Source organism: Ruditapes philippinarum, unplaced genomic scaffold (genome assembly GCF_026571515.1).
Source record: "Ruditapes philippinarum isolate M1 unplaced genomic scaffold, ASM2657151v2 ctg4917_1_1_1_1, whole genome shotgun sequence".
Classification (NCBI taxonomy): domain Eukaryota; kingdom Metazoa; phylum Mollusca; class Bivalvia; order Venerida; family Veneridae; genus Ruditapes; species Ruditapes philippinarum.
In genome coordinates, this window is record NW_026864838.1 from 46,685 (window position 1) to 72,981 (window position 26,297).

General features: G+C 30.8%; 3 protein-coding genes across 4 annotated transcripts; all 3 read right to left on the reverse strand.

Annotated features, from left to right (window-relative positions):
* Positions 1–5,533: 5,533 nt before the first annotated feature.
* On the reverse strand, positions 5,534–13,274 carry LOC132726985 (sushi, von Willebrand factor type A, EGF and pentraxin domain-containing protein 1-like). Of its 2 annotated transcripts, XM_060712398.1 has the most exons (10): positions 13,233–13,274; positions 12,549–12,719; positions 12,076–12,279; positions 11,298–11,570; positions 10,556–10,738; positions 9,595–9,750; positions 9,218–9,253; positions 7,420–7,448; positions 7,290–7,336; positions 5,534–6,237 (listed from the first exon to the last, which is right to left on the reverse strand). In XM_060712398.1, the coding sequence occupies exons 1-10, from the start codon at positions 13,234–13,236 to the stop codon at positions 5,964–5,966; spliced, it is 1,377 nt and encodes a 458-aa protein (XP_060568381.1). In that variant the 5' UTR covers positions 13,237–13,274; the 3' UTR covers positions 5,534–5,963. The 2 variants fall into 2 exon arrangements, with proteins under 2 accessions (XP_060568381.1, XP_060568380.1); XM_060712397.1 differs by lacking the exon at positions 7,420–7,448 and having other exon boundaries at positions 7,290–7,365.
* Positions 13,275–19,253: 5,979 nt separating this feature from the next.
* On the reverse strand, positions 19,254–21,563 carry LOC132726989 (sushi repeat-containing protein SRPX-like). Its single transcript, XM_060712402.1, has 4 exons — positions 21,501–21,563; positions 20,609–20,798; positions 19,822–20,082; positions 19,254–19,468 (listed from the first exon to the last, which is right to left on the reverse strand). Exons 1-4 carry the CDS (start codon positions 21,561–21,563, stop codon positions 19,254–19,256), a joined length of 729 nt encoding a protein of 242 aa, XP_060568385.1.
* Positions 19,822–26,291, reverse strand: LOC132726990 (sushi repeat-containing protein SRPX-like). The gene is made up of 7 exons (XM_060712403.1): positions 26,238–26,291; positions 25,147–25,324; positions 24,563–24,706; positions 23,643–23,769; positions 23,258–23,382; positions 20,609–21,935; positions 19,822–20,082 (listed from the first exon to the last, which is right to left on the reverse strand). Exons 1-6 carry the CDS (start codon positions 26,289–26,291, stop codon positions 21,721–21,723), a joined length of 843 nt encoding a protein of 280 aa, XP_060568386.1. The 3' UTR covers positions 19,822–20,082; positions 20,609–21,720.
* Between the last annotated feature and the right edge of the window lie 6 nt (positions 26,292–26,297).

The following is a 26,297-nucleotide window of genomic DNA, read 5'->3' on the forward strand; positions in this document are numbered from 1 at the left end:
TGTTAAAATACAACGTGTCACCATCAAGGTCTATATCACCCGAGGTTCGGAAATCGTTGCTAAGATACGATGTATCACCATCAAGGTCTATATCACCCGAGGTTCGGAAATCGTTGCTAAGATACGATGTATCACCATCAAGGTCTATATCACCCGAGGTTCGGAAATCGTTGCTAAGATACGATGTATCTCCATCAAGGTCTATATCACCCGTGGTTAAGAGATCGCTGTTAAGCCACGATGTATCACCATCGAGGTCTGTATCACACGAGGTTAAGAGATCGCTGTTAAGCCACGATGTATCTCCATCAGGGTCTATATCACCCGAGGTTCGGAGATCGCTGTTAAGCCACGGTGTATCTCCATCAAGGTCTATATCACCCGAAGTTCGGAGACAAGACGTATCGCCTTCAAGATCTGTATCACCAGAGGTTCGGAAATCGCCATTAAAATCCAATTTATCACCATCTAGAATGTTACAAGCAAATTCAAATGTGTCGCCACATTCCAAACAGTCTGGGTCACTCGAAACGGACATTAGACCGAAAACACAGACCTCAGCAAGGCCATTCAGTGCATGCAACCATTTGCCAAGAATAATTGTAACACCAGATCTAGTGCCACTGTCAAACTCTTCGGAGTTCAGATCAACGTTTTCTAATGGAAGAGAACTGGAGAAAAGCGATTTCAACAAAACATCTGCCAAAACAATGTTACCTTCCTTAAGAACTACAGGCAAACAGGCAATACAGTCAAAAAGGAAAGATTCATCTGAGCATTATGACACAAAGCTGAATACATACTGTGTGGGAAGTAAAGAAGAACACACTAATGATAGCAAGTGTAATGATGCTAATGCAAATAATAACAATTTGTGTGAACCTATGATGGGCAATACACTTTCTGCTGAAAACCTTGTTCATAACACAGTGACGTTAAAAAGCTACTCGAATTTAGGAAAGAGGCACAGCATTGATGTTGGCCGAATCCTTCTTAACAAAGACAGAAGTTTAACAAAACAAACTTTCAAACAGCAGAAGGTAGACAATGGTGAAAGCAATACTCTCAATAGTTTAGCCTCCGCAACCAGTGAACTGAAGAAAAGCATTGAAATCTTAACGCAAAAAACTCATCTCTCTAAACCTACAGAACTCGATCCATATAGACGAAAGAGTTTCTGCACTGCTACTGGTAGAGTCAACGATACGTGCGCCATAGAAAAATCCTCTTTCTCCAACAACGGTCAAAAGCCTACACCATCTCTTGGAGGGCGCCATTCTGAAGAAAGATGGCGTTCAAGGAACAATCACTCTAGACGACTTTCATCGTTTTTATCAAAATGTGAGGAAGAACTACCGACCAGTACTTTATTAGAAATTAAACGCTTGCGAGGTGAGCTCTTGCAGAACAGTAATGAACATATATAATGATTAACTACCAACCAAAATACATTAATGGAGAATAAACGACGGCGAGGTGAACTCTTGCAAAACAGTAATGAACAAATATAATGATTAACTATATACCGACCAATACATTAATGGAAGATAAACGACGGAGAGGGGAACGATCGAACTCTTTATAAACAGAAATGAAAATATATAGTGATTAACTTCCGAATGGACATTAAACGCTTGCGAGGTGAACTCTACCTAAACGCTAATGAACAAATTCATGTATAATGGATGTAACCTGAGACCAAAATACATAAATGGAATTTAAACGACGGCGAGGTTAACTGGAAAAAAATGGCTGTGCACTTGTAACATTTTAAGTAATTATTTTGTTTCTCAAAACACATGTATAAAATGCACGTGGCATTGACGAATATGTTATTAGATTCTTGATAATTCACTATAACTGTACTTATTGCCAAAAAGCAAAAGATGAAAACGCTGGGTTCAAGTAATTGGCCAATAAGTAACTTTTTGTATTCTATAAATGTACACCAAAATTAAGAAGTCTTTGAGAAATAATAATAAAATCATTTCTAAGGCATAATGCGCTTTAAGTTCGGTCGTGAAACAAGAAAGTCTTTTCCCAGATTTTTATCAGAGAATGTGCCAGAATTTTGCGGAGCAGCATAGCTATATTTTTGTATGTTTTTTTATTGATTTTTAAATACGTGTGTTTGAAATAAATGTTGTTTTTTAATTGTTGTTGTTTAAAAGTAAAACTACTTACACTCATAATTAATTTTTGTTTATTTTTTATCTGCTTGTTTATATGATGGACTCTTAAAGAATGCTGATTGATAAACATTTTAGTTGCACTAAGTTGAGCCACTAACGCTTCGTTAAAAGCCTAATTTAAATTTAATTTCAAAACAGTCAAATTCTCTATACATGTATGTGCATGTGTGAATATTACTAATGTATATATGTTTAAAAACTCGGTTTGATTGAGTCTGTATACGTGCCTGAGGGAATATGAGAATGTGCAACATCTCTCACGCCCCCCTGTAAACATGCAGTGGTTGGGCCAACCACGGAAAATCGTCATAGGAAAATCGTTGTTGGACCATGGTTGGCCCAACTCTAATTAATATGTACTATAAATGCAGTTGTTGGCCCAACGTCGAACCAACCATAAGTTAACGCCAGCGACATTTCTGCATTGGCCCAATAACGATAAATATGTACTTTAAAACAGATGTTGGGCCAACGTTTGACCAACGATACATTTTCGTCAAATATATTAATTACTGCACCTGACCCCAAATTTTTTTTTTTAAAGACAGATATGCATGTAGATATTTTACTGTATAGGAGAGATTTACCACCACGTCACTGATAACTGCTGTGTGGACTACGTATACACACAATCTTAGAAGGTCGTACATTCACATGTAAACAATGATAGCATTTTCTGTAAAGTTAACATAAGATGATGTTCCTGGGGCAAAGTTTTAAAGATCAGAATTATCTGAACATATATTTTTTGTAATATTCAAAATGAAGAAAAAAATACAAAACTATTTTCTAAATAGTATTGACATATTTTATATATAAGATAAGTGTGATGTTATAAAGGGTTAAATTTTTGCTAAACATCTACATGTACTTTAATTTTTATGTCAATATCAATCTTGAAACAACTCGCTACATGTGTTCTTTGAATTATCATTTTTATGTGAAATATGCCTGCTAATTTTGTTTCATTTTCATTTTCCCTTTTTTCACTTTGTCAATGTAATTATGTTTTATGATTCAAGGGTATTATATTTTAGCCATTGTATGCTTAAAATGTATGCTTAAGACCCAAAACTGAGTGTTGTTAACATAAATATAATTTAAAACTTTATGCTTAGTTCATGTTCAGTTTTAAGTATTAAGCAAGTTAAAGTGACATTATGCTAATATTTTCATAGTCAATTTGAGCTGAAGTGACTTTATATTTCAAAAGATTGACTGTTAAAATGGTGTTTGACCAATAGGTGATATTTGAACATGTTTGGGATAAATTTAAAATTTAAATTTATTTAAAAAGTTGACAAAATCCCCAGTTAAACATGTTTACAGCAGCCAATATAAAAAAGAAAAGGCAACATAATTACTCAAAATAGGCATGTGTCACATCTGTGGTTGGAAAAAAATCTGGGATCAGGTAGATATGATAATGATATCCGTGAATTTATTTCAGAATACTAGTACACCTCTAAAACTATATCATACTTATAAGCTAGGCATTATATATTTGATGTAGTTAACTAATTATAACTTTTTTAAGGCCACATATTATAACAAATATCTAAACAATGTCTTTATAATTGTTCGAATATTTCTTTTGCCTACAGTTTTTATAATTGTTTGAAGATTTCTTTTCCCTGCAGTTTTATTTATTTTCAATAAAAAATAAATAAATAGGAGATATGAGATAAGAAAGATTGTTTTGTTTATATAATTTTGTAGTCATTACCTTTAAAAGTACAATATACATGTAATTGCATCGTTTCATACAATAATTAAACACAATAGCCTATATTTTCCCAGTCACTTTGCAAGCTTAATGTTAATGCTTTACTTTAATTATTTTTAATCACCTGTTTTATTCGCGATGAATTAAGTTTACGATGAATTAAGTGTACGTTATTTTTTGCTGATTTAAATATTATATTTTTTCACGACTAGCATTGATATTGTTTGTTGTACTGTGCATAATGCGAAGGATAGAATCTCATTGTTGAATATCAGAACAGAACAGAACAGAAAGTTTATTTTGACGTATACAAAGTACATAGTCAATTACATTAATACATTCATTCATACATACATATATACAATCACAAAATCAATGGATAGTCTGCAAATTTCTTGAAGGTGAACAGTTTAATCTATTTTGTTTCCTTCAGTATAATATCTATCACTTTAATTGTTGTCTTATTGAAAGAATTAAAGTATTCATGAAGTCGTGTTTTGTTGTACATGTTGTTCACTTTGTGTCATGATTGTAAATGGAACACCTTAAGTACATTTCAAAATGAATCTCTGAAAATATCTGGACATTGATGAATCTCTATCAAAGTACAAATGACATGGGCATTCGATAAGCTGAAACCGGCATCAATTTGAGACTGTGGTTATTTCTTTATTTCAACTTTTATGACATTTTGACAGAACTTTGTTACTTCAAGCATGTTAAGAATTTGACATGAACTTTTGAAATATGAAAATAAAACGGAGGCTATTTCAAGTACATTCTGCATTTGATATTCATTCCTTGAACTCTGAAAATGAAAACACGGGCTATATGTCGCACATTATGCATTTATGTCGATATTTCGGACTCTCGAAATGAAAAAAAGCTGTATATGGTATGATATCCATTTGAAATGGATTATTTGGGCTTTGAACATGGAAAGGAAGCTTAATTGATAAGATTGGACCCAATAATGATTCCTATTAAAACATCACAAAAATGATCACAAAAGCCAACAATCTTCATCACGTGACATTCATGTAGGATTCCGTCCGGTATATATGATGTACAGCGAAAGGAAAAGTGATCCCATTTCCATTTCTAGAGTCCAATATTATAGTTATAACAAAATCCATGTTGTAGCCTTTACCCAATCAAGTACGATCTAAAGCAATAAAATGCTCCGGAACAAAACATTATTCTGCTATTAAAAGTCAGAAATTAACCATTTATCTATAATTTTGTATATGCGCAGTTTCCTTTTAAAGAAATAATTATACAATCATATTTCAATCATAGGCCTGTAAATTATGTATTATGGAATTATATATCTTTTCAAAAATTAAAACACTTATTTTGTTAACTACGAGCAGATTTAAAGCTTTTAACACGCCAAGTTTGAATGTAATTTTTTATCAAGTTATTGTTAAAATATACAAGTTTTATTATTTTTGGTTTAGTGTCTAAAAAATATCTCAACCTCAATATAACACAATACAATATAATCCGCAAAATATGACAGATATTAATAAAATAATATGAACATAATTTGAAATATTTTTATCTTAAAAATGTCATATAGACCCACTGAATGGGATGTTTTATTATATGACTAATGTTGTTGTTTTAACATATACACCTGTCACTATAATAATCACTCACTCACTCACTCACTCACTCACTCACTCACTCACTCACTCACTCACTCACTCACTCACTCACTCACTCACTCACTCACTCACTCACACACTCACTCACTCACTCACTCACTCACCAACTCACTCACTCACTCACTCACTCACGCTCACACGCTCACCATCTCACTCACTCACTCACTCACTCACTCACTCACTCACTCACCAACTCACACACTCACTCACTCACAAAAGCCTTAATCGGTTTACACTAATTGGCTACAACAAAATAGAGTCAAGGATTTTTTATTTGTTAAGTTCAGCATACGTAATTTATCCGTTAACGTTAAGTTCGATTGAGAATGACGTCATTGATCAATTAAATCGTCAATTACATGACGCAATAACATCCTATCTCCAAGGTTTACTATGAAGAATCTTTCCATCTTCAGATACAGATGTGTTCGACCTGCTCGTGTGATATCCTGTCCTAGTTTCATGAGTGATCCTTCCATTTTCGGTGTCAAGTTGTGGCATTTGAGACGAGTTTGACTGACAAGCGAGGGAAGTCACTTCAAAATGTTTATTCTTAGGACCAAGATCGCTAGTTCTCTGGCTAAGACTGGACTCTGGCCGAGCAACCATGTTAATATCTGTTACCTCAACGAGTTTAGCTTTTGTAGATCTGAAACATGACACAACATTTGCATGAGTCCCACTTTCTCGACAATTTGTTTTTCACATAAAATATATAAATCTTTCTATAAATTAATGCAAATAGGTTCATAAACGCCAGTTTCCGTTAGATATTTTTCGATATCCCTTTCATAACACGCAAATAATATGTCTTGTGTTTGTTTGTTTTTTAAAGTGACCACAAAATTTAATTTCGATCAATATTGTTTCCTTACTGATAATTGATTATTGGCGAAGTGTCCCCAATGCCGTAAATTAATATCATATGTGTGTATATCAGTTTCTGTGATATATACTGAACCAAAAAAGAAACTTTCGCAACGTATGTGCCAGTTGTTCAAGGGTACCACTTAGATGTACACACTTATATACATGTAGTAGCTTGTAAAACTCGTTTTGTTTGCAAAATTGGTCAGCCTGTATAAAAGCCCGATATGTTTATTCAACGTAAAAATCGAGTTTCAAAAGGATTGAAAAAACTGTACTAACATATCTACATTAAAACTTGGAGAAAGTTTCTTTTTGTTTCATTATACAATGTATATGCAAAAACTGGTGTCTAAATAAGGCCTAGTTCTGAATTAAGTTGAAAACTCGTTCATTATACTTATGTTTGTTTGAAGGCACATTATGCCGCAGAAACCAGTATTTTAATCATTAATTAAATAGGTCAAGCATGTGTTAATTATAATAGATTTAATGTTAGAAATTAAGCAACTAAAGAAAGAAGTGCTAAATGTGTCGTTATGAGTCGTAAAGATAGCAAAATGTTAATAAACTACAAAAGCAAAATGTAATATTTTTTCTTCCATACAAAAAATATAACACTATGACTATAATAATTGCTAAAGAGCAAAATAATCATCAAACTATAGATCGTTTGTCATATAGTGACTTTTTGGAAACGGTCAGAAGATACCAGCTTTTGATAGAAAAAAAAACTGACAACATTTTGGAGGCTTAATTGGCCTTTAATTCTATTTTTATAAGACGCGACATTTGACGAGTTTTACAGTATTTTGACGAGTTTAAAATGTTTACCTGTATCTTCTGTATATAAATATGGCTACTGTTATGACAACGAGAGCACACACACAACCAACTATGATACCAGTGACTACAATAAAACAAACATATATTAGTGACAACAATAACACATATATTAATGACTACACACACACCCAACTACGACTCCAGTGACTACAATAAAACACATATAAGTGACTACAATAAAACACATATTAGTGACTACAATAAAACACATATTAGTGACTACAATAAAACACATATTAGTGACTACAATAAAACACATACCAGTGACAACAATAAAACATATATTAGTGACTACAATTAAACACATACAAGTGACTACAATAAAACACATACCAGTGACAACAATAAAACATATATTAGTGACTACAATAAAACATATATTAGTGACTACAATAAAACACATATTAGTGACTACAATAAAACACATATTAGTGACTACAATAAAACACATATTAGTGACTACAATAAAACACATACAAGTGACTACAATAAAACACATACCAGTGACAACAATAAAACATATATAAGTGAATACAATTAAACACATACAAGTGACTACAATAAAACACATACCAGTGACAACAATAAAACATATATTAGTGACTACAATTAAACACATACAAGTGACTACAATAAAACATATACCAGTGACATTAATAAAACATATATTAGTGACTACAATTAAACACATACAAGTGACTACAATAAAACAAATATCAGTAACTACTATTAAACACATACAAGTGACTACAATAAAACATATATTAGTGACTACAATAAAACATATACCAGTGACTACAATATACATACAATTTTCATAAAAACATGCATATTATTTCATTAACCCATATAACATTTCGTTCGTTTTAAGATATACTATGCTCAGCCTAGTTTTAAGATATACTATGCTCACAGAAATTTATTGAAATCTATGAAATTCTTAATGAATATGTCTAATTGAAATAACAGAACGAATAAACTATGTATGGGAAGCTGCGTTCCCTATTCAGGTCAAGTAAAGTTAGTCTTTTCCTAAAAAACCTACCAGTTTTTTAATGACACTATGTATTCATACTGTGACCACATATAATATGTAGAGATTAAAACATAGCATATCTACTTTGTTTGAATTCAAAACATGTTTATTTTATATTTATAAAGAGACTGTGTAGTCACGATCAATATTTTCTAATATCAAATTTGAGCCAAGTATATCTTTACAGTAATAATTTAGAAGAGAACGCATACATAAACTTGATCAAATAAAAATAATAAATATTAAAATGAAGAATGTCTAAAAATGAGATTATAATGTAACCAGACAATCGTCAACTTTATTTCGTAGTTGATACAGATGCATCACATTTTCCAGTCTAGAAAATTAGCTTAATACACCAATTTGACTAAACTGGTTTGCGTTTTTATAGTGAAAATGGAAGCGCGACTGCGAAATAAGTTCTTGCACTTTATATTAATCATTTTCGAGTCCGCTTCCTGGAACGAACCAGTACTGGTGTCATATGAAGAAACATGTCCGTGACCCCGAGTAGGGATCGAACCTATAATCTCTAGTTTGAAAGGCAGACACCTTAACCACCAATCCAATGCTCCTCTTATATAGTTGTTGTTCTAAACATTTTCATGTGTATAAAAGAAGCTTTTGAAGAAAGATATGAGCCGCGTCATGACAAAACCAACATAATGGGTTTGCGACCAGCATGGATCCAGACCAGCCTGCGCATCCGCGCAGTCTGATCAGGATCCATGCTATTCGCTGTCAGTTTCTCTACTTGTTAAAGAGTTTGTAAGCGAACAGCATGGATCCTGATCAGACTGCGCGAAAGCGCAGGCTGGTCTGGATCCATGCTGGTCGCAAACCCATTATGTTGGTTTTGTCGTGACGCGGCTCATATTACCTTTCAGTCCTTCCTCAATAGGCACTACAACATTAACTGAAAAGTAAGGTTAGAAAAAAGTGGTTAGTAAAATTAAAATCTCACATTTATGGAAACGACAAGCGCGTGCGTTTCCGGACGTTTGCTTTAAAGTCTACGAATGAAAATTTAATTTTCTTGATGGAAACTTTTACGCATATAAGCTGGTACTGTTTAGGCCATTTTTAGCATTTTTGTATAAAATGCATGTCCAAATTTTTTTTTTTTTTTTGCTTCTTTTTTTCTGATCTGAAATGATTTTGAATTACAATGAGAGGCCTTTTTTGAAATCTTTATTTAAGATGCATGCCAATTATTTTCTACAATGGCAAAATATGTAAGTAAGAATTTCGAAGTACCTGTGCATTCATTAATAGTTGTTGACTGAATTCCAATGGTACTTTTTCCTGTTGGACAGTTCACGCAACTAGATTGTGCTTCAAGAGACTGGTAAGTTCCTACTGGACATGGTTTACATATATCCATGTTCAGATAGGAACCTTTTCCACATGGAACTGTAACAGCAACAGAAAGTTGTACATGTATTATTAAATATTGTTTGTATATGAACCAGTTTGTCATTATGTTTTACGAAAATGTTGGTCTATCAAAAACAGTGTTATTATTTTCAGTTCAAAATCTGATATGGTCTTTTTCGTAGTTGCTTTTTCTTTCTGAATATATTCTTTCAAAAAAAGCAATTATCGTAAATTTTTTCTAAATTTTAAATTTAAACTTAATTTAAAATATTTTTTTGGCCCAAGTCATGATTATGACTTTTTTTTAAAAATGAAGGCTACTGTTATAAACAAAACTTAACGCTTAATCTGCCGAGCGAGATACAGTAGTCTGTAAAAACCAAAAGTAGAAGGCCAAACCTCAATATACCCCGTTCTATCATGTACCAGACCAACTCTTAGCTTTGGGTTCCCAAGACAAATTCATCACGTTTTATCAAGTCCCCAACCAATCCCTCGCTTGCGATACCGTGAAAAACCCCCACAGTTTTGGGTCGGGGGTCCCCAGTTTAGTCTAATTTGTTAGCAGGTACCAGACTAAAACCTTAGCTTCTTGTCGGGTACCTGACCAGAAACCTCAGCGATGTTTCATATACCAAGCCGAAGGATAGGCATTCATGTATTTAACTTGTTAGAAAATTTGATAAAATTCAAAATTAAGCAGACAACACTTTTAGCAGACAACAATATGCCCAACATTCAAAGGGAGACAGTTAAATAAATACATATTAATAAGCGAAAACGAATACTTGCCCGTATCTAACAATGCAGGGGATGTGAAACGATAAACATATAAACATACCACAATAAAACTTGACTTTTGTTTGTCCAGGTCCACACTTGACGTCACCTTGTATTTCAGTAGAATTGCTCCTCAATTCATAGTCATCGTCAAGAACTTGAACTGTGAGATCACCGGAATCTGCCGCATTCTGGATGTTTTTAAAAGCGTCCTCAAGGTCTTGCAGCGTTTCATTTTGATTTCCTAAAATAGGAAGTGCTTGAATGACTTTCATTTGTGAATGTATCATTAATTAACAGCAAACAAGTGTTGAGTTTAATGATTTAAAACCTTTGTCTTATTATCTAATATCATATATTTTTTAGATTTTATTTGGACATATACGTATGTTTCTCTAAAGGCACAATATATAAAGTGAATTGGTCTGTAGGTCTGTAATTAGAAGGTCTGTAATTCGATAAAAAAATACGTTGATAGTATTTAGTATCAGACATAACAAACTATGAAAAAATTATCCATGGAAGTTCTTGGCAAGTTTGAGATACAAGATCCGATGTTACATATATTTATACAGCAGATAATAATAAAATGTTCTAGAACAAAATATTTTTTTCATCATGCAGTGCTCATATTTAGTCTCTTAGAACTTAATTAACATTTTATTCCAAGCAATTCTTTATAATAATATCTAAACGATACATTTCTATTGTTTTTATCAATATTTGAAATTCTTATGAAAAAAGTGCTCATTGTACACCAATCCACTTTTTATTTCATTCATCGAAATCCATTTCTTCCATACCTTCAGTTGGATTAGTTTTTATCTGTAAACTGAAGCCGGCTGTAGTTCCAGTAGAGCGTCGCCTTCGATCATTACTTTTACTGTCACAATCAATTGTCTTTACGTAATTCAACGAGCACGTGTTTTGTACTAAACATGCTACATTTGACAGAACCATGTTCACTGTGAGATCTATCTGTTCTACTGCAAAGTCTTCAAGGTCCTGATTTGCACAATAAAGATCTTCATAGTGTGCAGAGTACATCACCGTTATCTCTTCTGGTACTTTTATTTCTGCAGTTAATGACAGTAAACAGTTCACACTATTGATTCATTATATATGAGTTTACATTGTAAATTAGGTCACATTTCACATCGGCGCTACGCTATGGGACATAGGCCACGCCTATTTACGAATAAGCGGAATCAAATTGACCCTTCAACATTATCAATCTTGCCTTGATGAGCAACCTTAAATGTACCATGTTTACTATTTTGCGGTACCAATTATATTCATTGCTCTGTTCAACAGTGTTGTTTTAAACGTTGCAATTACAGGGTTCACAAAAAATGCAATACGTTTTAATTTCTGAAATTAAATATGAGATTACCTTTCTTTGCAAATTGATTAAATTGTTTCGTTTGAAGTATGAAGATCATATAATTTATTAATAATGGTATATAATTTTATATCTGATATGATGTTGTAACAGAGATGTTTTTCCTTGATAGACAGTAAAGAATTGTTTTTCAAATCTAAAATAAAAGCTAAAGGCCGCTTTAAAACTTGTTTCCATACCGACACAACTTGGTATCCTTCTGTCAGGGTTTTCGTCATTCTGAAAGTTCCATTCTTGGGATGTTTGAGGTCCGCAGTAATATAGTGGAAGAGGTTCAATATCGAAGTCAAAACCGTCATCACAAGACATTGTACAGTTAATACTATCTGTATCATTGACACACTCAATAGATCCATTTCCTGGAGGTTGTATTTCGCGACATACTGAAGAAGGAAAATAATACTGAACAATTATATCATATATTCAGTGTTTTATCTTTCTTTTCTTCAGCTGATACACATCAAGCATCTCACAGGTTCTTACTCCATTATTACATCATTACAAAACTCATATGTGCCATTTATATGAAAGGACTTTGGGGCATTATATGACATTGAAAATCAAATAAATACATAGTAATTTTACAATTTTACTCAGCAAAACCGATGTAGATACCTAATACTGAAATATTTATTTATGCTGTAAACATTACCTGGACAGTCGGTGTTGTTGCAGTTTATAAAATCAAAAGTGTCTCCATGGCAATCTTCCCCTCCGTTATCTGGTGAAGGATTGTTACATAGACGCTTTCTTCTTTTCTCTCCATCACCACATGTTGTTGAACATTCAGACCAGTTTCCCCACTCACTCCATTCACCATCCACTTAATATACATACGTATATAGAATACACAATATAAGATTGAAATATACAATTAAATAACCCTTGATGTACTGGAATTAAGACTTTTCATAATTCAAAACTTTAAGCATCAAGATGTAAGAAATGTAAAATGTTTGAGGAAATTACATTTAAGACCACTTTATCAACGATATTCATTTTCACAATCCATTACACAAACAACACGTTGTATATAAAAGTTTGTCATAAAACATTACTTCCATCACCATTTAATAAGGACTATCTATGTATATTTGATATACACTATATACAAAATTAAGATAGTTATTGCAAAATATTGACTTATTTTATCTGTTTTCAAATTTTCATTTAGAAGGGCATAATGCTTAGCTGTTTATAATAAATAACAATAACAATTTGTGCAAACTATATTGTTTGAAAGGCATTAAAGAAAAAGTAGAGAGACACAAATTTATTTCAGATCATCATATTTCTAATGTTGTTTTACGCTTTGTTTTTAAAAAAGTAATTTTACCCATTTCTATCTCGCAATATTGTCCCGTGAAGTTAGATGTGCATGAACCATCACAGTAATTAAAAATTAAAATTTAAAAACCCAAACAAAGGGGAAAAAAAATAAATTTAAAAACAAAAATAAAAAAATTTAAAATTTTTTTAAAAAAAAATTTTAAAAAACAAAAAATTTTTCCCAAACTTTTAAACTTCCAAAAACCCCAAAACCAAAAATGGTTTTTTTTTTTAATGATAAAAAAACCCCTCCTTTTGGGGGCCTATATGCCTTTTTTATTTTCAAAAGGTTAAAAAAAAGACAAATTTTTAAAAATTTGGTTTTAATTTTTTTTTTTATATTTTTAAAAACCCGTGAAAATTTTATATTTTTTTTAAAAATAATATTTTAAAAAGGTAATTTTTAAAAAAAATTTTTTAATTTTTGTTAAAAACATTGAAATTTAATAAAATTTCCCAAAACAAAGAAAAAATTTTTTTAAATTCCAAAAAAAATAAGGGTTTTTTTGAATTATTTTTTTATAACAAAATTTTTTAAAAAAAAAACAAAAAAAAAAATTTTTTTTAAAAAAGTTTTAATTAAAATATTTTTTAAAATAAAAAAAGTGTTAGAATTTTTAAATCAAAATTGTGGCCCATAGAAAAAAAAAAAAAATTTTTTCTAACCCCATTTACACAAATTTCCTTTTCCCGGTAAACCCCAATTTTCTTAAAAAAACTTACTAAAATTAAAAAAATTTTCCCTTTTTCAAAAAATTTAAAAAAAAAATTTTCTTTTTTAAAAAATTTTTTTCCCATTAAAAATTTAAATATTTTCTTTTAAAAAAACAAAAAATTTTTAAAAAAAAATTTTTTTAAGGTAAAAAACCATCCAAAAATAATCCCCAAAAAACCAAATTTAAAGGTAAATTAGGCCATCGTTTAAAAAGGAAATTCCATTTTAAAAAAATTTTAAAAAAAAAACCTTTTAAATTTTTTTTAAGTAAAGACCCAAACCCTTTTTTTGAAACTTTTTTTTCCCCGAAAAAAATTTTTTAATAAAAAAAACAAAAAAAATTTTTAAAAAAAAACATCCAAATTTTTTCCTTTCCCCTTTTTGCAAACCTCAAAAGAAAAATTTTTTTTCAAAAACCCCAAAAAAAGAAAAACCCAAAAAAACTGATTTGAACCCACCTTTTGTAATTGGGAAATATCAAAAAATAAAAAAAAAAAAAAAAAAATTTTTTAAAAAAAAAATAAAAAATTTAAAAATTTTAAAATATGTCGTTAGTTGATTAATTTAAACCCAAAAAATTCACAAAATTTTGGTTTAAAAAAAAAAAAAACACGGGAAAAAAATTTTTTCCCAAAAAAAGTTTTAAAAATTATAGGCCCGGGTTTATAAAAAAATTAAAAAACGCCGTTTGGGTGGTGGGGTAATTTCCCTTAAAATGAAAAAACCATTTTTCAAAAAAAACCCCCGGGGTTTATTAAAAAAAAAAAGTTAAAAAAAAATTAAACAAAGTGCTAATAAAAATTAAAGGGGGGAAAAAATTTGAATTTTTTCTCCTATTAAAAAAACCAAAATTATTGTTTAAAAAATTTTCCCCCCAAATTTTTTAAAAAAAAATTTTAAAATTTTTTTATTCCCCCAAAAAAAAATTTTAAAAAAAATTAATAAAAAAACCCAAAAAAAAACCCCAACATTTAAATTTAAAAAAAATCATTTAAAAAAAAAAAAAAAATGATAATAAAAATTTTTTTGGGCCCCAAAACCCCCCCAAAAAAAAAAAAAAACCAAAAAAAAATTTTTTTAAAATTTTTAATGTATGCAAAATTTCTTTCAGAAAAAAAAACTAAGGTAAACCTTTTTAAAAATTTAAGGGCCACGCTTTCCAAAAAAAAAATTTTGGGAAAAAAAAAAAAAGTTTTTTTTTTTTTTTAAAAAAATTTTTTTAAAACTAAAAAAATTAAAAAATAAAGGGGGATTTTTTTTTTTTTTTATTTTTAAAAAATTTTTTAAAAAAAAATAAAAAAAAATTTTTTTTTTTTTTAAAAAAAAAACCTTTTAAAAACCCTTTAAAAATTCCTATAACAAGCTTTAAAAAATTTTTAAAATTGAAAAGAAAAAAAAAAATTTTAAAATTTTACCCAAAAATAAACCCCCTTTTTTTTTTTCCCCTTTTTACCCCCCTCCGAAAGGTATTAAAAAAAAATTATAAAATTTAAAATTTTAAAAACCAATTGTTTTTCAAAATTTTTTGAAAAATCAAAAAAATTTTTTGGGGGGGAATTTTTTTTTTGTAATTTTTTAAAATTTTAAAAAATTTAAAATTTAAAAATAAATTTAAAAAAAAAAAATTAACCTTTTTTTTCCCCTAACAAAACATAAAAATTTTTTTATAAAAAAAAAAAAAAAGCCCAAACTATTCCTTTTTTTAAATTTTGGAAAAAAACAAAATAAAAATAAATTTTTGTTTTTTTTTTTAAAAAAATTTAAACTCCTTAAAAACAAAAAAAATTTTAAATACTTTTCTTAACATACTTTTTAAAAAAAGGGAAAAAAGGGGAAAAAAACAAATTTTTTTAAAAAAGGGAAAAAATTTTTTTTTCTTTCCCCAAAAAGAAAAACTCCCAAAACCTGATCCCCAAAAAAAAAGCGGATGCGAAACCAAAAGTTATGGCTTTAGAAATGGGGGCCAAAAATTTTTCCCCCCCAAATGTTTTTTAATTCCCTGTGGAAAACAAAGGAAAAAAAAATCCCTTTTTTTAAAAAATTTTGGGTAAAAAAAGGGGTTTAAAAAAATTTTTTTAAGCCAATTAATTAAAATTTACAAAAAAAAAGGTCCTTTAAGTTAATAAAAAGGGGAAAAATTTTGTTTTATTTGGGAAAAAACAATTAATGGCCCCTTTTAAAAAAAAATTTTCCCCTTTCCTTCCCTTACAGAATGAAAAGTTTTAAAACTAATTTTTGTAAATCAAAACCTCAAAAAAAAACCCCAAAAAACCCAAATTTTTTTTTTTAAATTTTAAAATTTTAAAAAAGGGATGTAAATTTTTTTTCCTTTACACTGAAAGATGGGAAAAAAAGTTTTTTTCAAAAATTTGGGACAATACGTTTTTTGAAAAGTTCCCTTTCAAAACCCCCAATTTGTAATCCCCCTTTTAAAAAAATCCCACACAAACAAAATTTGGGCAAAAAAAAACAAGAAAAATCCAAAAAAAAAGAAACTAAAAAAATTTTTTGGAAATTTTTTTTTTTTAAAAGAAAACTAAATTAAACCCCCTTTTTACTGAACCCAAAAAAAAGATAAAAATACAAAATCTTTAATTACAATTTAAAATCCAAAATTTTTTAACCAAAAATTTTTTTTAAATCTATTTTATTTTTTTACACAACCTCTTTTAAAAATCCCCCCAAAAATAGTTTAAAGGGGAAAAAAAAAAAATTGAAAAACCAAATTTAAATTTTTTATTTTGTGTTTTAATTAAATTCCCCTTTTAAAAGGGAGTTAAAAATTTTAATAAAAATTGTTGTTGGATCCGTTTTTTCTTTCCAAAATTTTAAAAAAAATTTTCAAAAAAAAAAAAATTTAAAATTTAAACCAAATTTTAAAAAATTTTAAAAAATAAAAATTTTTTTTAAATTTTTCCCCAATTTTAAAAAATTTTACCTTGAATTACTTTTTCAAACCCCTCAATAGGACACCCAAGATATATTTAAAATGGGTTTTTAGAAAAAAACTGAAAGATTTGAATATTGAGGCATGTAGGCCTTTAAAGATCTTGAAAACCCACAGGTAAAAACCTTTAGAAAGAGTCGCTTTTGAGAAACAATTAGTTATACCTCTACATGTCTTTACTTTTGGTGGTTGTCGTGACCATTCACCCTTCCCATCTTGACACACGTACAGTTTATTTAAACTTACGCTTGACATTTGTGTACCATTCTTACATTGTACTTGACAAAACTGTCCTCCTTCCCAGTTGTCACACACTACCGCACCGTTTGTAGGTGGCGGAAGAGCTACACACGCTCTACCATCTGGAAAAGACTCTTTAAATGATTTTCTTAAACATGTCCATAAGTATATTTTCGCGATATTAAGAAACATATTATGATAAGACGCATAATTCTTACTGACAACCACAAAATTTGATTAACAGTAGATAAAGAACTCTTTCTCATGTTACAATACGAGGACTGATCAATATGTAATATGACGAAAAATTTTCAAATAAAGCTCGTGATTCTTGATTTTGTGTAATCTGTGCAAAGCTTGAAGCTTCTTCTTACAAATGATAACAAAATTATGTGTGTAGTCAACAGGTTAAAATTTTTATTCACATCTAAAAAATATGAAAATGTTCTATAAATAGTTTTAATGATATTTGTAATATTTATGGCAACAATGGCATACCTTATGCAACTGTTTCGAGGTGAACGCATTATAGGAGAACATTAGTAATTGAATATATTTGTTACACGTGTGGGATCTCAATTGTAACGTGTAAAATGTGTTACAAATGTGATTGTCTAAAACAGGGGTTGACATAAAACAGACGAAACCTTCACCGACAATTTTTAATCAGTAATTTTCATCACGGACTTGAATCATTATCGCCGTTATTATATTACTTTGTTTTCGTTTGCGGGTTCGCTGGTAACCAGGTTCAAGTCGTTGTTGAAGAAATAAATAGTAATGAAAATTGATTCTGCACGCATAACTTTGACATCCAATCTTCCAAAGACTATTATTCAGTCAAATTCATGCTCTGTTAAGGGCCGTTGATGCCAAGGACATGTATTAAATTTAACGTGAAATATCTTTAGTAGACTTGAAGATTAATGTTGTTTGCAAAACTTCTTTTAAAGAAAATCTTTCTAAGTTAAAAATGGTCATAAGTTCGACTCAATTTACGTCAGTTATAATCCTTGTATGGTGATCCCCAATGACAACATGTATTAAGTTTTAAGTAAATACATTCTGTAGTTTGAAAATTTGTGTAACAAGCAAAATATTAACCAATAATTGTTCAAAAAGGATCATAATATTGCCAGAATCTATGTCAGAGTAATGGGGTTCGGACGATGTTGTTCAAGATGTTGATGCAAAACTTTCACTAAATTGTTAACCGCAAAGCATATAAAGATATAATCGATACACTGAATAAATGATTAAACGACAACAGCAAAAGAATTAACGATTACAAATATTTTCAACTACCGCTACCAACATCATCACCACTGTCATCAAAACTACCAAAACTACATCTGTTACAAATGACTATTACAGTTTTTTTACTTATTTTACTGCTTATCAGCCGTAAAATGCATAATTATCTCATTCTTGTATTTCCTTTTGCCATAAGGTTAAAACAATATAAATTTAAACAAACGAAATAACAAAACAATAGACAGGCAGACGGGCACTTGGAAGGAAGTATCGACCTTGATGGTAAAATACTACAAACATACATTCAAAGCCTTTCATTCCTATAAAATAAATAAAGTTGATGTCCCAATTTGTTATATCACTTATTGCGTACTTAGTGCAATAGACTTTAAAAAAATCTTGCAGGAGTAGAGGTGGACTTGGGTCGGCCATTTGTTCAGTTATTAAATGTTAACCTAATGTGAACTGTGATGAAAGATTAAACGTCTGAAACGTCGTGTTTGTGCAGGAGAAGATTATTTCGAAGGGTTGAAATAGAAAATTGTAAAATACTTGCCTTTTTGTTAAATTTGTTGACAATATTGCCTCACATATTACGCCATCCTCATATTGTTATGTTTCCCTTTGAGTTTCATAGACTTCAACATATCATTTATGACTAACTAATCGATGATGACATATGTGCCCTCCAAGGGGCAATTTTCCTCCCTGATATCATCTTAACGTTTGAATAAAGTAGAACCCACGTTTCAATTCAAAAAGAAGCAAGAACAATGGATTGAATAAGAGAAGGTATTCATAGATATGATACAGAAATCATGGCTTCACCATTTAACGTCATTATAACTGATATATTTATACCAAAGTAACACTTAAAATATCTTACTGATGCAAGTAGATTGTTCTTTTCCTTTCCAGTTCCAGACACCATATAACTGTGTGAGGTGTCTGTTACAACCGACATCATCTGAGCCGACCAACACCTTTCCAGGATCACAGGAAATGTTGCACCTTGCACCGGACCGGTAACCATGGGGACAATCAATGTGAAGGTATGGTGTAGGGTAAAGTTTAGAACATTTTATTTCTGAAACAGAAATTGTACAATTATATTATAAATAAGTATCGGTAAGAATAGGTTAAAATGACATAATTCTCATTTTTACTTAGTCTGGGTAATGGACAACAAAATGATAACTACTGTGACTCGACTGAGCGTCAAAATAAATGAATAGTTTTTAAATTTAACAACATCTTGTTAATATAATTTCTAAAACTGTATCAGTACAATAATAAAATAAAAATACATATTAAAATAGAAGAAATACAAAGATATTTTCGATTTTTACTCGTAAATAACACGCGGTAAAATACTCATTGTCTTCTTAATATGGAATCTAACTTCTGGCTTTTCTATAATTCAGTAACTTCATTACAAACCTCTTACAATAACTTTAAATGAACAGTTGTTTAAAGCGATGTTCCCGGCGGCATCTCGTGCTCCGTACCATACTGAATATATGCCGGCAGTAAGTGTGTCACCCGGTGAATAAATAGTTCGGCTGTCTCTAACAGTCTTGTCGCTATTATCAATCACTTCCGGCGGTGTCCAACTAACTTTGGTAGAGTTCAGACCTGTATCAGTGCCTGCTATAACAATACTTGGACACGTTCCATTCTTAAATGTCGGTGGTTCAACATCTAGGACATAAATAGTAATTACCGAATTGTATACATGTACTTAATTCACCTGAATTTGATGGTTTACAAGACAAAATAGATAAACTGATGCCTTAAACGTAAAATGGTTACCCATACAAAGAGCATAAGAAATAGCATATTCGTCCAGATGTGGCAAGTTGCAGTTATAAAATTTCTTTGACGATAAAATTTCTAAGGACCATTGACCTTACCTTATGAAGATGTATATACCAACAGAGACAAAAATTGAACATGATGATCTCAAAACAGTAATAACGTTATTTGAGTGCAGAACTATTGCTTAAGCAGTTTCAATTATACAAATAACATTATATTAGAATGTATAAAATCGTATAAAATCATATTTTCTCTAAGAAATATAAACGTATACGATATCAAAACATTCTCAAATAAAATACTTAAAGAAATGAAAATAACTGAATGTTCATGACAAAGGTTTTTTTTAAAACATCATTAAATTAATTATGCGCATGAAATAAAATCTACAGAATAACAAAGTTTTTACCAATACATTTTGGTGTACCAAACCCTCGCCAGGACTTTTTTTTGTCACATACCAGTGCTTTACTCACTTTTGGTGGCATATCAAACCCAGAACCACAATTATATGAACAAACGCTACGAAAGTTGGCCCCATCTGTACACTTTGGTTCTCCTGCTCCCTCTAATCGGGGTAATGCATGGACATTTCCAAGCTACAATCAGTTATTGCAGGTAAAAATAGAAGTATAGTATATTTGTATATTACTAAAATGTGTTTGTTAACGTGATCATATAGATATATATTATAATATTGCATATATTGCTTTAAAGACAGTTATTTTACACAAATTAAATCAGAGAACATAATCCCTAAGGAACACACGAAATGAAAATGACAAAATGAAAATATTGCAGGTTCACTTTAATGAACGATTTTGGTAATTGCAAACTTCCGTCCATGCCCACTAGCACCGGCATAAACATTGAAGAAGATATTGGCGAAATTTGAATTTAAAAACACCCGCAGACATGATTTAAGTATAAATACGCTTACAAGTAAGATGAGAAGCTTTTTTTATGTAATGGCTCAAGCGTTACTAATCTATGATTTGTGTTTTCTTTTAAGATATACTAATTCAGCATGAAATAAAAAATCAACCTTCTTGCTGATCTGATTTGTAAAAGTGTTTTGCAAAAATCGGTTTTGAACGTTTTTGTGTTTAAAAGAGGTCTATTGAAAACATTAGCATTTACGTTCCAGGCATGTTGCCCTTATTCATGAATTATCCCTCATGTACAGACTCAATCAAAGTAAATCTGCAATTTTCATGTAATTTTGTTGTAAAAAAATGCTTCCGAGGGATCACTTTGTTTCAAGATCTTAACACACGCCTTAGCTGTCAGCATTTGATAACATTTGTTCTGCAGGTTTGTTTAGTTCTGAATATCAAGAAGTTATCCGTTGAGACAATTACCATGATTCAGTAACCAAACAGAGGCAGTATAAAGTGTCTACAAGTATATGACTGCATATATATTTGATAAAAATATCATTATAAATGGATTATAAATCTAACTATAGTATGCGCTTTGAAACATGCAAACATATAGGAAAGTAACTTAGATGTCTCTCCATCACGTCAAACTAACAAACTTCATCTTACGCTTGCAGTAAGGCTGGGAGTCTGACCACTGTCCATTGTCCTTGCAGTACACGTGATCTGGTCCGCCAGCTAATTCATATCCCTCGTAACAACCAAACTTACATGTCCCTCCTTTCAAATGTTCTGTTACAGGGTAACATTGGAAATAGCCATTGTTTATATGCTTTGGTGGATCACAGCGTACAACTAAAACAATGATTAACTGGTTAGTTAACAAAGTCAACAACGGTCGTCTAAATTGCTAGATCTTAATTGGCACTAAAAATAGACTGAACAAAATTGATAAATATGTATCATATAGAAAAACAGAAATCCTAAAGAACGCCCATAAAAGCAAAAATGAAAATATAGCAGGCTCGGTTTGATTGAGCCTGTTCATTGACGGAAGTGGTTATTGCAAGCTACAGTATACGCCCTCAAGCACCGGCTGAAGTAGAATTACTCATTGTAGACATCCTAATGGTGGAATTTTGAATTTAGAAACATCGGCATGTTTGTACGACTGTTATCTTAAAACATATCAAATTAGTTCTTGTGAGCTCATTTACAATAGAAACCCGAACTTGACATAACACTCAAGGGAAAAAACAATACTTTTTATTTTTAAGAGTTTTATTTTCTCTACTTTTTATGCTTTATTTATTATGTCGGACATATACATTTACAGAGAGGCCAACCTCTGCATTATCCTTTGAGCACATTGGCATTGTGCTATCAAGCAAGACGGCCAATGACGACAGCTAGGGCTTCATCTCGACAAATATCATGTATGGCAGGGTCGAAATAGCATACCATCAGCACATCAAATATATGTAATGTAGCATCTTGTCCTATTTTTTAGCCAAGCTAGATTGCTAAAACGCTAATAATTTGAACAACCGCTTTAAAAACAACACAGTGAATACGTGTGGTAAACACGTGTTCTTTCTGTGCGCTTTTTTTCTTTGTGCTTGGAGCAAGAGCTCCTCGACCAATTGTCCGTCAATTTAAATTAAGAAAAAATACCAAAAGCCCCCAGATGAAAAGTGAACAATGGCCCAAATCCCATCAAGTGCAAAAACAACAACAACAACAAAATGAACAAAAGAACCTCGATGGGGTTGACAAAGCCCCTTAATAGAAAACACAGAGTAGTTGACAAAAGCGCCTCCATAGAAAAATGTGATAGTGATTACACATTCGATGTTAGTGTACAAATGTGATAGTGTGATAAAGATGGGGTAACACATTCGAAATAAGTGTGAACAACTTAAGACTTGAATCATCTAAATTTAAAGACCGTCAGACAGTATTGAGTTATTGTTATCATTCAATTTGGCGCTCATTTGGATAAAGAGTCTCTCTGTACGTTAAATAAACAACAACTGCAGACAATGATAATTGTTAACAACATTCACGCTAATTTTTTATGGTAGTTTATGCAAAAATATCTCTAAATAGGTCTATCTAATAAACTCTTTAGAATGAATATTTGGTTAATGTCTGACATATGTACACAAATTCTGTACCTTTTACAATGACAATGATTTTACAATATGCAGAATTTCCACTTCTGTCTGTGGCTTTATATATGACGGTTGTATCGTTCTCGGGAAAGTTATGTCCAGGCGGGTATCCCTGTATTAGTCTTGGTCTATAATGTAAAATGCATAAATTATATGTTAAAAAAATATTTCTTTTGAGATAAAGAAGTACATGTATCAGCAAAACAAAATTTTGTATAATGACCAAAACATCATCATCATATCACACCAAATAAGCCGAGGTATGACCTCCACACACTTAGTACATTACATTATTGTGTGAAGACAATCAAAATTCTACCTTTACAAGAATTAAGGATCCGAGCGTATACAAATTACATACTATATAAGAGAAATTGTTGTAACATACGTGATTCGCCCATCTGTTTCATCAGAAGCTACAGGTTCTTGCCAAGTCGCCCTGGCAACGTAAGAAAACGGTTCCGCTGTTACAAATATTTTCGGGGGTGCGCATGTCATTCCAGGGGGCGTTCTATCTGTAACAAGAACCAGCATTCAAATGATATAAACATTTATTTGAAGTAAATTTTGTTCATTCAAAAGATCTTCTTGAAAATAAACGATTTTATTTTTGCTATGTGTAAAGAAGAACTATACATGATGGGTGATTTTTTCACGGTAAAATTTGGTCACCGCTTAGGGTTTTTGTTAATTGTTCGTTTGATATTCCACTATTTGAATACTAAACAGACACCATCTTCCAGGTATATATTGGCCAATTCCAATGGTATAGACGTATAACTTTTAATGTAACTTTTTCTTTTCCTGTTATGCTTGTAGATTTTGTTTCTATGCGGCATTTTTATAGAAATATGGGTCACAATTTCTGCAAGCATATTGGAAAAAGTTCAAAAAGCTACATTGAAAAAAAATTCCCTTGAACATGGTTTATATTTGTTATTCAAATACTGAAAGATATAACGAGAAATTAGCACACAAAAAACATTAGCCGTGACCTTATGTTACTGTTAACTAATGACGCGTGAATCTCAACACTGCTCTAGTTCTTGTTAGAGCTTTGTCACAAGTCTTTATATGAAGTTTGGGCGTTCCTGAGTTGATACTAATGAGCGTTTGTTATATATCATGCTGTAAGGTATAAACAAAACTCCTAAAACTTGAAGAAAACAGTTTAATTAAGTCTGTGATTTGAAATTGTAGTTAATGCACACTACATTTGATGCCCCCCTCAACAAAAAAGAACAAAAATCCCTCAAGCCTCGTTGAAAATTAAAAAGAAAACTATGACAGTTCTAAAATAGCACATACCAGAGGGACGCCTGTCACCGAACGCACAAGCTGTAAAAAGTGAAGCAACACATACGACTCCTTTGAAAACGTTACCAAAAAATCGCCCTAATCTTCGCCAAAATCCTCTTTTTCGTCTTCTGTGGCTTTTATTATCAATGACCTCTGAATTATGTAAATAAACTTACAATTATGATCAGATCTACTATTTTTGGTGGGCGGGAGCGGGAATTAATTTTTGGGCGGGAATGGGTACCAAGTGACACTCTTCAGCAGCTAGCGTATTGCTCTTTACATGTATTGCACGGAATATTTTACGATTACAAAAAGTAAATATACCGGTAAATGTTATAATTAATGCCAAACAAAGTCAAGAAAGTTCTAGGTATTAGGAATGAAAAAAAAAAGATTGTATATTTAGTTGTTCATTCATAATTTTTATGACCAAGACCTCTGTGCAGTGGTTATATACATGTACAATGCAGCTAATACATGTCAAAAAACTTTATACTTATGATAAATATATAAGGATTTAACTAACTACAGTGTTTGAGTGTCGTGCCTCAACACTTTTTAGTCTCATTCAATATATAAAGAAATTTAACCTTGATGTATGATCCATTGTTTATCATCACATTGAATGTGTTGAACACCAAGTGAGTTTTCAACGATGCAGACAGAACCTGTTGCGATTGTACCATTTTGAGCAGATTCGATGTGAACTTCCTTGTCATCATGTACACATCCCAATATAGTACCAGATAATTCAGAGAAGTCACAACACTGCAGTAAATACAGAGTTCAAAGGCACATTATGCCTCAGAAATAAATCATTTTTACTTCTTTACAAAGGACAAGCATAAATTATATAACGTTTAAATAACGGTTTAAGTCTATGTTAGATGCTTATAACCTGAAGAAAGTAGCGATAAATGTGAAATAGTTTGTTATAAAAGTAGCAAAATGTAAACAAAGCAGTATTTTGACTTGCATTTAAAATACTTATTTACTATAACTGTACTAATTGTCAAAAAGCAACAGATCATACAGATGCCTCAGGCATTTGGCCAATGAGTAACTTTTTAATTGTAATCTGTCTTATTGGCTTATTGGCTAAGATAACCAGTGTTTTATAATTATTTTAATGATGGCTATTTGTCGTCTATGTATCTTTGTTATGTATGTTTGCATATGACGCGACTTTAAGCCGCATGCTCCCAGATGAGACAAACTATTTCAAATAAATTAAACTTGGGAATAAATGATTTTAAGAAAAGTAAAAAGATTTAAGAATCAAGTAATAATTTACATGTTATGTGCGATTAAGGACTGATTGCATTAAGGGCTATATTTGCTAATTTTGATATATTTTTTGTTGTTGGTAATTTACGTAGATTTCAAGTGTTATTTGCAATGTCATAATTTTTTCTTTGATCACTTCACAATACTTTACTTTTGCAATATATATTTTTTCTTTAATTTATGAATATAAGCATGAATTATGAGGCGAGCTGCTTTAAAAGTAAAACATAGATATGTATAATATGCATAATATATAATGATAAAGACGTAATGTGATACTTAAGAATATGTAACTTTACATAATTTTAAATCATATTATTTAGTAAAGCGAAAGTAAGACTCAAATTGAACGTTTTATAACAAGTAAAAAAAAATAATATAATATGATATTTACCTCCACAAATGCCACACAGACAAGAAAAGAATTATACAGATATATTAACCTCATTTTAGT

Coding starts and splice junctions, on each gene's coding strand:
- LOC132726985 (XM_060712397.1), bottom strand. Junction 9,751..10,555: donor AAAAGTCAAGTTTTATTGTG/GTATGTTTATAT, acceptor TTGCTGTTACAG/TTCCATGTGGAAAAGGTTCC. Junction 7,366..9,217: donor TATTGAGGAAGGACTGAAAG/GTAATATGAGCC, acceptor GTTTTATTGTAG/TCACTGGTATCATAGTTGGT.
- LOC132726989 (XM_060712402.1), bottom strand. CDS start 21,563: ATGGTAATTGTCTCAACGGATAACTTCTTGATATTCAGAACTAAACAA. Junction 20,799..21,500: donor AACAAACCTGCAGAACAAAT/GTTATCAAATGC, acceptor AACTGATTGTAG/CTTGGAAATGTCCATGCATT. Junction 19,469..19,821: donor ATTTAAAGTTATTGTAAGAG/GTTTGTAATGAA, acceptor TTTCTGTTTCAG/AAATAAAATGTTCTAAACTT.
- LOC132726990 (XM_060712403.1), bottom strand. CDS start 26,291: ATGAGGTTAATATATCTGTATAATTCTTTTCTTGTCTGTGTGGCATTT. Junction 25,325..26,237: donor TCTGTGTGGCATTTGTGGAG/GTAAATATCATA, acceptor TATTTACTGCAG/TGTTGTGACTTCTCTGAATT. Junction 21,936..23,257: donor AATCATTGTCATTGTAAAAG/GTACAGAATTTG, acceptor TCATTGTTTTAG/TTGTACGCTGTGATCCACCA.